The sequence below is a fragment of the Natator depressus genome, chromosome 22 (genome assembly GCF_965152275.1).
Source record: "Natator depressus isolate rNatDep1 chromosome 22, rNatDep2.hap1, whole genome shotgun sequence".
Taxonomy (NCBI): domain Eukaryota; kingdom Metazoa; phylum Chordata; order Testudines; family Cheloniidae; genus Natator; species Natator depressus.
In genome coordinates, this window is record NC_134255.1 from 19,127,176 (window position 1) to 19,140,374 (window position 13,199).

A 13,199-nucleotide genomic window follows, 5' to 3' on the forward strand; every position below is an offset into this window, starting at 1 on the left:
CCTGTGTTAAGGGACTTGAACTCCAAGCCCCAACATCAGGCACCTCATGAGGGCACAGAGAAGGCCAGAAAAAGAAAAGAGCAGGGAGCGAGTGAGGAGGGACCCATGGATGGATAGAGGAAACAGAAGGAACCAGGGTAAATAAAAATCAATGATTAAAAAAAAATCGTTGGGTTTTTTTTTTTTTTTAATACTTTTTAAAATTTAAATTGGATTTTTTTGATAAAATGCTTTTTGAGGAAAAAACCTATCTAAAGATAGCTATAATTAAGATGCATTATAGCTCAAAGATATCTCATCATGGAATAGAGATTTTAAAGTCCAATTCTATAGTACGAGACAATATATTCATGTAATGTTTAAGAAAAGTTTTGTAAAGGAGTTCCAATAGTTCACGGATTAGAGACCCAATTTTATGGGGTTCCAGGGGCTTCTGTACAGATTATTTAGGTTAATCTTTCTATCTACCCAATGGGACTCAGTGCTCAGTCTAGAAGATACCATCAGAGATGCTTAGTTTTGCAGTTCTCAAACTGTGGATTTGTGTCTCCAGAGATAACATGCTTTTTAACAGCAAAAATGTTTTAAAATAAATAATATAGAGAGGGGAGAAACAACAGATCTCAATCCTACTGTCCCTCTGCAAAATTGTGTACACAGAGTAAATCCCTTACCTCTCTCTAAAAGTGCAAAGTTTCAAAAAGTTCAATGAATAGAAGATTGTTGGGGCGGAATAGATCTGGTCAAGGAGAAGAAGTCTGGAGATAAATGTGAGAAGGGAAGGACAAGACCCAAGAACCTCTTAAAGCCAACTGGCAAGGAGGTTATAGAAATGTCCTAATTCTGATTCACCAAAGAATGTCATGTGAAATCTTAAATAAAGCCAGGGTCACACTGATCATTAATATCATTGTGAAATGTATGTACAGATACCAGATATGGAGTTATGTATATATACTGGAAATACCTTGATACATGATCTAAGAATGCAGGAGTCACCAGCAGAGGGAGAGAAACAAGTTTTCTTTCAGACAAAAGATGTTTATCAGTCTCTCTCTGTTGGATGTAAATTAAGCATTGTAAACTAACACAATGATGCCCCTTTACATACAAAGGTTTAAAGAAATGTGAAGTCAACAAGGCTGCAGCACACTTGAAAAACAATCCATGGGATGGTTATGCCTCCCTTACCCTGCACCTAGGAAGGAAACAGGAAGTCCATTTACGGATTCTCAATCAACCTTGGTTGAAGATGCTGCAAAAGTCTTTGTGTGAGAAACTTCTTTAGACTCCAGGTTAACTTATTACTTAAGTTTAGTCTCTAGAAATCATGTAATTTTGATTTATATGTAACCTTTTGTTCCCAATATCTTTACTGTCTCCTGAATCTGTAATCCTTAATAATAAACTTATTTTTGTTTTCACTATAAAGATATATAAGTGCTGTGATATTAAGTCAGGTGCTGATCCTAAGTTGACTCACACAAGCTAGCGTGTACACTGTTCCATTGAGGATAGCAGACCTGGTATTTCTGCGAGTCTTCAGTGGATAAGGGGCTTGACGCTGCAGGGAATGCTTCAAAGGGGCTCAAGGACTGGGGTGCACCTATTGCTAACCTGCAAGGCAAAGTAATGGTTGGCATAGTCCAGAGGTGTGTGCTTGGGTGGCTAATAGACTAGCGGTATCAGGGAGCTGACAATCAGTTAAGCACAAGCAAATGTCCCTCATGCTAGAGCCAGGAGAGTAACAAGGTGATTCTCAGTCCTGGGTACCCCAAGAACCATCAGTGTTCTCCATAGCCCAGGCAACAATAGAACTCAGTCCTTTTACCATGTGGGCCTCTTGCATTTCCCCTGAGATTCTGTGAATATGCAGGGGGCAACTTCACTTTGCAACAAGCTCCTGCAAGAGTCTGGTTTGTTTTAAAGCTCTGAGTTTCGCGCTGATGAAAGTTGCCAGCTTACCAATGCTGGAGACTGACTTTACTATTCACCCACTCCACACAGCAGGGTCAGTAAGGCAGGCTTCCACCGGATGCACTGCCAGCATGCCTCCAGCTTGACCTGGAGGAAGCCCCAATAAGGGAGTTCCATCTCCTAGACCAGAGGTGGGCAAACTACAGCCCGTGGGCCACATCTGGCTTACAGGACCCTCCTGCCCGGCTCCTAAGCTCCTGTCCGGGGAGGCTAGCCCCCGGCCCCTCTCCTGCTGTTCCCCCCCCTCGGCAGCCTCAGCTCACTGCGCCACTGGCACAATGCTCTGGGCGACAGGGCTGTGAGGTCTTACCGGGCAGCGCAGCGGCAGAGCCTGGGGCTCTCGGCGGCACAGCTGTCACACCGCCAGCCATTGGTGCTCCAGGCAGCATGGTAAGGGGGAAGGGGGGGGTTGGATAGAGGGCAGTGGAGTTCGGGGTGGTGGTCAGGGGGCGGGTGTGGATATGGGTTGGGGCGGTCAGAGGGCGGGGAACAGGGGGGTTGAATGGAGGCAGGGGTCCGGGGGGGGGGGGGGAAGTCAGGAAGGAGTGGGGGTTGGATGGGGCGGTGGGAGGTCTGGGGGTGGTCAGGGAGGGGTGGATGGGGCAGGGAACAGGTGGGGTTGGATAGGGCAAGAGTCCCGGGGGGGCCATCAGGGAGTGAGAAGCGTGGGGGGACATCAGCTGGGGGTGGGCCACGCCTGGCTGTTTGGGGAGGCACAGCCTCCCCTAACCGGCCCTCCATGCAATTTCAGAAACCCCATGTGGCCCTCAGGCCAAAAAGTTTGCCCGCCCCTGTCCTAGACCCAGCTAGGCATTGCCCTCACAAGGAGCCAGTTAGTGTAAGAGGAACAAAATGGAGACCTGTCTCCTAGCAACTTGATTGAGACCTACCAATTTGTTTCATAAAAGCTACCAAACAGCCTCAGATGGGGACAACTTTTGGTCCTTAACATCCTTGCCCTAGATTTTGGCAACAAAGACTCCAGTGCTGGTGTGTCTGCCCCACCCCCAAACTCTCAAGCCCATTAAGTCCATCATTATTTTAAATTATCGTTTTTGCCAATATCACTGGAAGATACAAATCTCACTCCCTCCCTCTTGACATTTTCCATTTGGCAAGCAGTGATCCCTATCCTTTCCCCTCCCACCCTACATTTAGAATGGCATTTTAAGATAACTGCTGCTTCATTTTATTTCACTAACAGTCAGGACAGATTTTATATCAGTGCTAGCTATACGAAGACAAAAGCCACTTCCCTTCTGGTCCGCCCCACAAATTCTGGCAGCTACTTGTAGAGGGGGACCTGCATTTCAATAGAATGGGGGATGTTTCTTTTAACCCTATGCTGCACTGAGATTTTTTTAAACTGAGTGGAATACTCTGCATCAAGTTATTCTAGGGCAGGCTGATATTGAGAGTCCTCTTCAGAATGATACAAACACACATAACAGGCAGTAAAAACAATGACCCATGCCTTGCAGTATTCAGGAAATGCTTGAATGCAAAGAACATCCTCTTTGCAAAACCTCTAAAATACTCCAGCAAGTTTAGCACCCCATGTGTCCAGTTGCTCTAGACAAGACTTTGGGTATATCTACACTTCAATCAGAGCTATCTCTGCAGATGCAGAAACATACCGAGTCTTCCCAGCCTCAAGAGACGTAAATCATGAGTTGGGCACCAAAATGTCTGAGGTTTTTCTCTCTCTCTCTCACACACACACACACGGGGGGGGGGGGGGGGGGTTGGTTTCACACACACGCACACACACAGAGGGGGGTTTTTTGGTTTTACACACACCCACACCCACGAGGGGTTTTTTTTTTGGTTTTACACACACACACCCACCCACGAGGGGTTTTTTTTTTTGGTTCTACACACACACCCGGGGGGGGGGGGGTTGGTTTTATACACACCCGGGGGGGGGGGTTGGTTTTATACATACATATATACACACACACACACACACGGAGGGGTTTTTTTTTTTGGTTTTACACACACACACACACACACACACACAGGTTTCAGAGTAACAGCCGTGTTAGTCTGTATTCGCAAAAAGAAAAGGAGTACTTGTGGCACCTTAGAGACTAACCAATTTATTTGAGCATAAGCTTTCGTGAGTTACAGCTCATTTCATCCAACGAAGTGAGCTGTAGCTCACGAAAGCTTATGCTCAAATAAATTGGTTAGTCTCTAAGGTGCCACAAGTACTCCTTTTCTTTTTGCGAATACAGACTAACACGGCTGTTACTCTGAAACCTCTCCTTACAATGTGTATGATAATCAAGTTGAGCCATTTCCAGCACAAATCCAGGGTTTAACAAGAACGTCGGGGGGGGGGGGTTAGGAAAAAACAAGGGGAAATAGGTTACCTTGCATAATGACTTAGCCACTCCCAGTCTCTATTCAAGCCTAAGTTAATTGTATCCAATTTGCAAATGAATACCAATTCAACAGTCTCTCGCTGGAGTCTGATTTTGAAGTCTTTTTGTTGTAATATCGCAACTTTCATGTCTGTAATTGCGTGACCGGAGAGATTGAAGTGTTTTCCGACTGGTTTATGAATGTTATAATTCTTGACATCTGATTTGTGTCCATTTATTCTTTTACGTAGAGACTGTCCAGTTTGACCAATGTACATGGCAGAAGGGCATTGCCGGCACATGATGGCATATATCACATTGGTGGATGTGCAGGTGAACGAGCCTCTGATAGTGTGGCTGATGTGATTAGGCCCTGTGATGATGTCCCCTGAATAGATATGTGGGCACAGTTGGCAACGGGCTTTGTTGCAAGGATAGGTTCCTGGGTTAGTGGTTCTGTTGTGTGGTATGTGGTTGCTGGTGAGTATTTGCTTCAGGTTGGGGGGCTGTCTGTAGGCAAGGACTGGCCTGTCTCCCAAGATTTGTGAGAGTGTTGGGTCATCCTTCAGGATAGGTTGTAGATCCTTAATAATGCGTTGGAGGGGTTTTAGTTGGGGGCTGAAGGTGACGGCTAGTGGCGTTCTGTTATTTTCTTTGTTAGGCCTGTCCTGTAGTAGGTGACTTCTGGGAACTCTTCTGGCTCTATCAATCTGTTTCTTCACTTCCACAGGTGGGTATTGTAGTTGTAAGAATGCTTGATAGAGATCTTGTAGGTGTTTGTCTCTGTCTGAGGGGTTGGAGCAAATGCGGTTATATCGCAGAGCTTGGCTGTAGACGATGGAGCGTGTGGTGTGGTCAGGGTGAAAGCTGGAGGCATGTAGGTAGGAATAGCGGCCAGTAGGTTTCCGGTATAGGGTGGTGTTTATGTGACCATCGTTTATTAGCACCGTAGTGTCCAGGAAGTGGATCTCTTGTGTGGACTGGACCAGGCTGAGGCTGATGGTGAAGGGTTTTTTTTTTTGGTTTTACACACACACACACACACACAGACGGGGGGGGGGGGGTTGCTTTTACACACACACACACACACACACACACACACACACACACACACAGACGGGGGGTTGCTTTTACACACACGCACGGGGGGGGGGGTTTGCTTTTACACACACGGGGGGAGGGTTGGTCTGCTTTTTGATGTTTGAACTCCCCTTGCCCACCCCCAGTGCAGGTAAGAGAGAGACACGGAACTGGGCTCCCCCAGGCACCCTGGCGCGGGGACTCTGGGCCCGGCGGCAGGAGCTCTCGCCCCCCATCCGCCGTCCCAGCAATTAAAGCAAATCCGCCCCCTCGCCCCAAAGAGCCTCAGCCCCGCCCCCGGGAGCTCAGCAGCCCGCGGGGAAGCCGCGCTCCGCCTCACCTCCGCTCCTTCTGCGGCTCTTCCCCGGCCTCCGGGGCGGCCGCAGGGGCTCCCCGCGAGCCCCGGGCGCTCCCCAGGCCGGCTGCGGCAGCGAGGCGGGGAGGAGCAGATCCGCCATCTTCTCGCGGTTGCTCGGAGGCGGGCGCAAGACAGGCCCCGCTTCACCCCCTCAGCGGCGGCTTGCGTCGCTGAGGGGCGAGAGAACGAGAGCGCGCCCTACCTTGCGTAGCTTTGATTGGTTATTCTCCCAGGGGCAGCCGGCCAATCAGAGGGCGCTCACTCCCGCGAGGCCTGGTCACGGGCAGGCCAGTGCTCTCGGGGCCTGCTGCCGCTGGGCAGTTACCCTTTCCCTGCACGATAGACAAGCCCTTCCCTCTGCCCCAACAGACATGCTAGCCCGAAGCCGGAGCCTCCGCCCCTGTCCACCTCCAACACGCTGGCTGCCATGCAGTCAGCATTTACTTCTTTGCTCCGGTCGTTAGGCTGGCAGAGCCTGCCTCAACCCACAGAGTCCCATAAATGCTTTCCAGGGTCTGCCTATAGATTAGCAGCAATCTTACTTCTATTACCAAAGGCCTCATGAGACTAAGAGACCATATTGTAATAGCTAGGGAACAGGAAGATGGCTGCCTTAGAGAAGAGTGAGAATAGGCACAGAACTGGCCACCACAAAGCAGCATTATCTATGCATTCATCATGCTGATAACTAGACATGGAAACCTCAAAAGTACTTTGCTTGCACAAATAAGTTTATAGGTGCCCACATCCCAGAAAGGTACCCGAAGGGATAGCAAACTGAATGATACTATTTCATCACTTCCATCTCTGAAGGAAATTTGGAAAATTTCACTCAGTGCAAGGAAGTTGTGTTGTAAGAGAGAGAGAAAAAAAGTAAAAGGTTACCAAACAAATTTTCCCATCAGTCAGTGTGGTTTTGAAGGTGAACTAACCCTATTCTTTAGAGTTCAGATGAGACAGAAGATTTGGTACAGTGAACTTTCAGGTGCTATTGTGCTTTTTCCTCACTCTCCACTACTGGCACAGCACACAAAAATAAACTCAAGTCCTGTCCATGCTACAACTTCTGCCATTGCTAGTGGTAGCGGCATGGGTCATAAATTTGCAAGTATAACTGCAGTGTTATAGAATACCCATAAAAACAGAACACGCAGCTGTACCAAAACTCAAGACATTTGGATAAGTATTAGACCTCTGTACTGTAAGACTGCCATGTCAGACACATCAATACCCAAGTTCAGGAGAGACAAAGTTGATGTGCTTTTTTTTTTTTTTTTAGTAACAGCACATCACTGATTGCTATCAAACCACTTCAGACAGTTGATATGAACATAAGATTTTCTATTCCAGATTGCCAGAAGCCTGTACCTGTTTCAGAAGGCTAACACCACCCCTACTGTAATTGATCAAGTTTCATAATTAAGTACCGCACATTGGTAAGGTGTAGCAGCTAGTTTATGAGATAGAAAAGGTGTTATAGAGTTAAGTGCCAAATAACTTAATCCCTAAAATAACAAAAAAAGTCTAGAGAAATGTAAGAAAAAAAGATATGACTAAAATTTGACCCAATGCCAATCCGGGGTGGGAACCCCCCCACACACACACACACACTATTTTAGGCACCTGAGATTTTTATCATAAGTTGGGGATACCATGATCAAAGACAAGCAAGAAGTTGTAACTAAATGTTTGAGTTTTTCCTTTTCCTGTACTGCAAGCAGTAAATGGGGGCTTTTCGGTAAATGGTTGGAGAGTGATTCCTCCCTAGGTCAGGCTTCTCTTCTCTTGGTAACTTAAGACCAAACTATATTATTTCCCCTGTCTTCGTGTATGAGATAACTAAAAAACAGTTTATAGATGGGCAAATGACTTTCATCTAAGGGTTGGTAGATTCTGTTTGGTATATCATGGATCACAAAATCATTTCTAAACAGGTAGAGCTAAGTGATCTTAACTAAGTCCTATGAAACTGAAATATGTACTTAATTCAATTACTTAGAAGAAGCCTTTTAAAAGTTACTCAACTGAAATAATGTTTCTTATAAACCCACATCACCACTTTCAGGACCATTCCTTAGACAAGCAAATTAATGAATATTAGGAATCTTAAATTCAAAGTAAGTCCCATTAGTTGTTTTCCACAGTTAGCTTACTTTCAGTCTGAACAATCTAGTGTTAACTGAAGTTATTAGTTCTTTAAGTTAAAACATACAATTTCAATATGCCATTACAATTATTACAAGAACAGTTTATTCCCTTGGGAGTGCTTTTGCAAACATCTCACCAATGATGCTGAAGTCTTGGTGGTATCGCATTGCAGAAGCAGTGCTGGAATAACAAGTTGGTTCTTCTTAATTGTGTGTGATGGCGTGTTTACCTTTTGTTTGTTTGGAGATGAGATGAACAGGAGTGTGGTGAGCTGGTATCTGAATTCAGAGATATTTATACTCTTCTTCCATAGTCTCATTGAAGGTGGAGTCTTTTTAGTCTCTCTTTCAGGGGCTTGACAGGATCCAAATATCAGCTGCTGTTACTTTTACTGGCTCAACACCTTTATAGGATGGTCCTAGTAGCATCTTCAGTTCATGAATATGCAGCCTGCTAATACATACAGAGCAAAGTTGTAAATCTTCAATATCCTGGTCATATTGCTGGTCTCTCTGATGGAAAACAGTGCCATTTACAGTCAACTATTTAGTTCATTTGGAGATATTTATTCATCAAGGTTTAACACCTGAATTTATTTCAAATTACTCCAAACACATTTCTATTTAAAATTTGCTCTCCTTTTAAGTAGTCATTTTAAATTTTGGTAATTCTTAAACCGAGTCAAAGGCAGTGTAGTCTAAATACTTGAAGATGTGGTTCTTTTTTCAGACATTGGTAAGAAAGTTTCTTAAGCACTACCAGATACCTAATTAATTCCCCAATTAATATAAACATTCTATAGTGAAATTGCTTCTTGTAGTAGTAACCAGTTATAACAAGGTCACTTGATTTTATATTCGTACATGAATAGTGAGATGTTATGTAACAGTGCTATAAGGAAGTTACTGCATTATATATTTGCGTATAGATACAAAGTGTTTGCAAATGACCATCACAAAAGAAACTTATACCACCTTAGGCATTTAAGGAATTAGAAAGGTTCTCGCCATTATAGTGGAAACATGTAGAAGTAATCAACATAATTCCCACTTTTATGTATTTCCTTAACATTAAACAGACTTTAGGGTGCCTATATATATATATATAAAAATAAAAACCACCTTTCAACTAGAGTATGTCTAGCATTCTTTGTGCAAGGTTAAAACTGAAGTCTCTTTCTGGAGAAAGGGGTGATAAAAGATTCCTGGCCTAGCTTCTGTGGCCTTGATAAACCAGGTGCTCATATCCCTTAAAGAGAGGGTCCTGCTCTTTGAGAAGACACTCCTGTTGGCTATTTTACTTTTAACCAAACAAACAGTTCCCAACATTACTAATCTACAGTAGCTTCACCCACAATTCACAATTAAAAAGTTCTTACCAAATGCTATGCAAGACAGCGGTCATTTATATTGCTAGAAAGATGCTTAAAACAAAAACTAGGTACAGTATTACAGCAAAACAGAAGAGTGGTAAAGGCAAAGTGTTATTTGAAAAGATGGCCCCAAAACACTGCTCTTCTGTACCAACGTGGACACAGCAATACCAATCTATAGAGCTTCCATATTATAATGGAAAGAACTATTCTTTTTACAGAAGACACTAGTCAGACTTATGGACTTATTTCACACACAGAACATTTCCAGCTAAAGAGGTAGTGTTGCCTAGTGGACAGCTCTGGTTTCTATTCCCAATTAGCCAGTAGCCTGCTGGGTGACCTTGGGCAAGTTACTTCACCTCTGATCTCCTTTGTAAAGGATTTTGAAATCTACTGATAAAAGCCCTATGTAAGAGCTAGGGCTTATTATATACCCTCCCTATAATTACTCAATTAGTATAATCACAGTAGAGAATATCCATTTGATAAATGCTTCAGCAAACACTCAACTGTGGTAAGTATGGTATGGCCAGCCTGAAAACAAAGGTGTGGCATGATAATTCATTAACAATGAATCAATTGTTCAAATCAATTTGCAAAAATTGTACTGGTTAGCCAGGTCTGTGGGCAGGTGCTTTGCAAGCTAATGTACCCTCCTGCTGAGGACTGGTATTATGTGGAGTGCTTTATTTCCTCCTCACATGGCTGTCAATACCCTAAAATCCTGACTTGCAACAGCCCATGCTGTCCGAGCCCTATGCCTCTCCTAAGCATCCTGTCAATTGTAAAGTGGTTTTGCGATATGCACAAAAACACACAGAACTGTGCAGAGACAAGACTTTTTACTCTGATTTAAGCTAAACAGAAACTCAGGTTTTCACTGAACAGGCACTGTAGTAACTGAATGTGTCACTAGCACATTTCCAGTGGTTTCAGAAGGCTAGTTAAAATTTGTAGTCCAAGGCCACTATTAAAACTACTGGCCCATTAACAAAAATAAAATAAAAAAATCTACACACATCTCGGATGGGCAATTCGTTCGAGGTAGGTGTCCTGCACAGTAAGTGCTATTGCCATCCAGCCTAGCCCCTTCAATAGAAGTTAGTTTGTACACAAGACAGCCCTGCTAACAGGTAAGAAATTATCTTGCAGGTGTCACTATTCTGTTATTTGCTTCAGCTGTAATACTGCTGCTGAGCTTGTAGAATTCTTCTGCTATACAGAAAGATTGACACTCCCTTCTGCAATCATTGCTTTATTTCTCAGGCCAGCCTGAAGCGTGCACGCTCACAGCAACAACATGTATGCAGAATTTGGATGGAGGAAGAAAATAGGAATGAAACTTATAGAATCATAGAATATCAGGGTTGGAAGGGACCCCAGAAGGTCATCTAGTCCAACCCCCTGCTCGAAGCAGGACCAATTCCCAGTTAAATCATCCCAGCCTGGGCTTTGTCAAGCCTGACCTTAAAAACCTCTAAGGAAGGAGATTCTGCACAGTAGTACAGAAAACTTGTCTGCAGGACAAAAGCAAAAGGAAACAGACACCAAGACAAATCTGGAGTTCCAGTGAGCATTTATTGAGCTTAATCAACAAAATCAGGATTTTACCATTCATCTTTTCTGTACTCTGAACTCAGTGAAGATTTTCACATAGTCACAGCCTTCCATCACACGCATGTACATACAGATATACACATTCCCAAGGAAAACTCAGCTCCACTGGACAGTTTGCCAATTAAACAAAAAGCCAATTTTTCCCCTCCCTCCCTTGAATGTTCCAAGTTCTAGTCCACCCTGTTCACTTATCAGTGGAACACAGCCCTTTTAACAGGGGACCAATGGATCATAAACTTATTTGAATTGCAAACAAAAAACTTTTCTTTTAAATAAGTTCCAGTTTGTTTCAATAAAGGGAACAGTGACTATTTTTCTCCAGACACCCCTTCCCCACAATTAATGGTTAAAATACAGCAAGCCTGTATCTTAGTATACCCTATCCCTCCCCACTCCCATCCCCATTTCTGTCTACACAAGAATTTAACAATGCTTCAAATAGGGGAACACTTTAAGCTGCAGAACAGTGAAGGGAGCAAAGCTATAAGGCATACTACCCTCCTCATGTACCGATTTTTCATCGGTCTGACATACTTTTCACTCCAGAGACCATGTATTTGTTGTAAAGAGAAGTGTTGGTTTAAAATTGGACAAAGGGTCATGGCATCCAAATGTTCTTGGCTTGGACTAATTTTACCAAACTTTTGCCGTGGCAGCAACACTATTCTAGTCCCTGAGACCAGAGTTCACTCTGTTCCCATGAACCAATAAGCTCCTTGGCACCGGCAGCATTATCAAGTCCATTGCCGGCAATGGATAGTACACCAATAGAATCAAACTCCTAGCATTAAGAGACAGAAGTTCATATGTTTGTAAAAAACTAACTAGAACAGTGCTTTAAACACAAAGGCTGAATGATGGTCTCTTCATGGCAGCATTATGTCAGTCACTGATGGAATACGACCATCTGAAACATTTCTAAATCCTTGGTGCAGACACCCTCCCCACCACTAAAATAAAGAACAAAGTTAGTCAGAATGAGATGATTTGATGCCAACATATGTAAGGTCTTTGTGTCAAGCTTTCATGTTCTCACCCTGCTCCATATAAAGACACAAAGCAGAAGGCAAAGGAAAGATGCTCCCATCTCATTCTGGAAATGAAAATATTTAAGACCAACCCACCCCCCCTCCCCTTGGCGAAACCCTCCAGCTACAGCAGTGCATTTGTACAATACACTTTGAAAAGCCAGTCTAGATTTTTAGTCACAATTCAACTGGCTACAGACTTGTGCCCCCATTTCACTACCACCTCCTTCCACTTGTGGGATTTAAGATACAGGATCTAATATCAGATTTATAGGTTAACAATGTATTTTTTTGCCTTCTTGGGGGAAAAAAAATATGGAAAAGCATGTAAAATTCTCAATATCCCATTAAGAACTTGATCACAGAACAAATGTTTGACCTGGGGATTATTAAAAGCAGGTATTTGCTCTGAAATAATGAATATATGGAAATGTTGGCAAGTAGTCTGTAAAAATAAGAAGCCAGAAGAAACCTGACGGTCAAGTTTTACACACTCCTTCATGAGGGAGAAATAAAGACTAGGATTTGCCTAGTCATTTGGAGCATCTTTCCTTTTGCAAGTTCATATACATTTTAGAGATAGCCTATTAGCACCAGAATCAGACTGCTTCCTTCTTCTAGAGAAAGCCACCTAAAAATGGTGCCCCTGATAGTCTAGGTAAGTGCCAATCCTCAGAGGCAGACTGTAATACTTTCAATTTAAAAATTCTGTGCTTCAAGAGGGACCATCAGAACATGGCACCAGGCTAACCTACCACAAATCCAGGCAGAGCACGCACTTTTGACTCTCAGCATGGCTATCCTTTTCTCGTTGCATGTGCATGCTCTGTCATAAGATAATTTTTATTTACACTTTTCTTTTTAAATTTGTTGCACTAAAATGATCCCTCTTCTGTCTCACTGAAAGAAAAAAAAAATCATACACTGGCTGCAGTACAAGAGCAAGATTTTACTTTTGGTCAAAATTTACCACCCACAAACTCCCTCCCTCCGCCAAAAAGCACCCCAAAACTACTTGTTTACATTTGGTACCTGCCAACTTAATAAGTGGCTCACAGAGTGCCTGTGACCAAGCTCTTGAGTTTGTACTTTAGTGCAGCTTTTGCTACAGTTATTACAGAGTCACTGTAGATTAGGGAAAAAAAACAAAAAAAAAACAACCCCACACTTTTCACCTTGAAAGTTGTCACCAGGAGGCACCTGGCTCTATTTCTGATCCTCAAGGAGTTGGATGGATAAATCTGCCCCCC

General features: G+C 43.5%; 1 protein-coding gene across 1 annotated transcript; it reads right to left on the reverse strand.

Moving 5' to 3' along the window:
• Nucleotides 1-4,345: 4,345 nt before the first annotated feature.
• LOC141975875 (uncharacterized) lies at nucleotides 4,346-6,210 on the reverse strand. Its single transcript, XM_074936540.1, has 3 exons — nucleotides 6,107-6,210; nucleotides 5,764-5,922; nucleotides 4,346-5,339 (listed from the first exon to the last, which is right to left on the reverse strand). The coding sequence occupies exons 1-3, from the start codon at nucleotides 6,208-6,210 to the stop codon at nucleotides 4,349-4,351; spliced, it is 1,254 nt and encodes a 417-aa protein (XP_074792641.1). The 3' UTR covers nucleotides 4,346-4,348.
• Nucleotides 6,211-13,199: the final 6,989 nt, after the last annotated feature.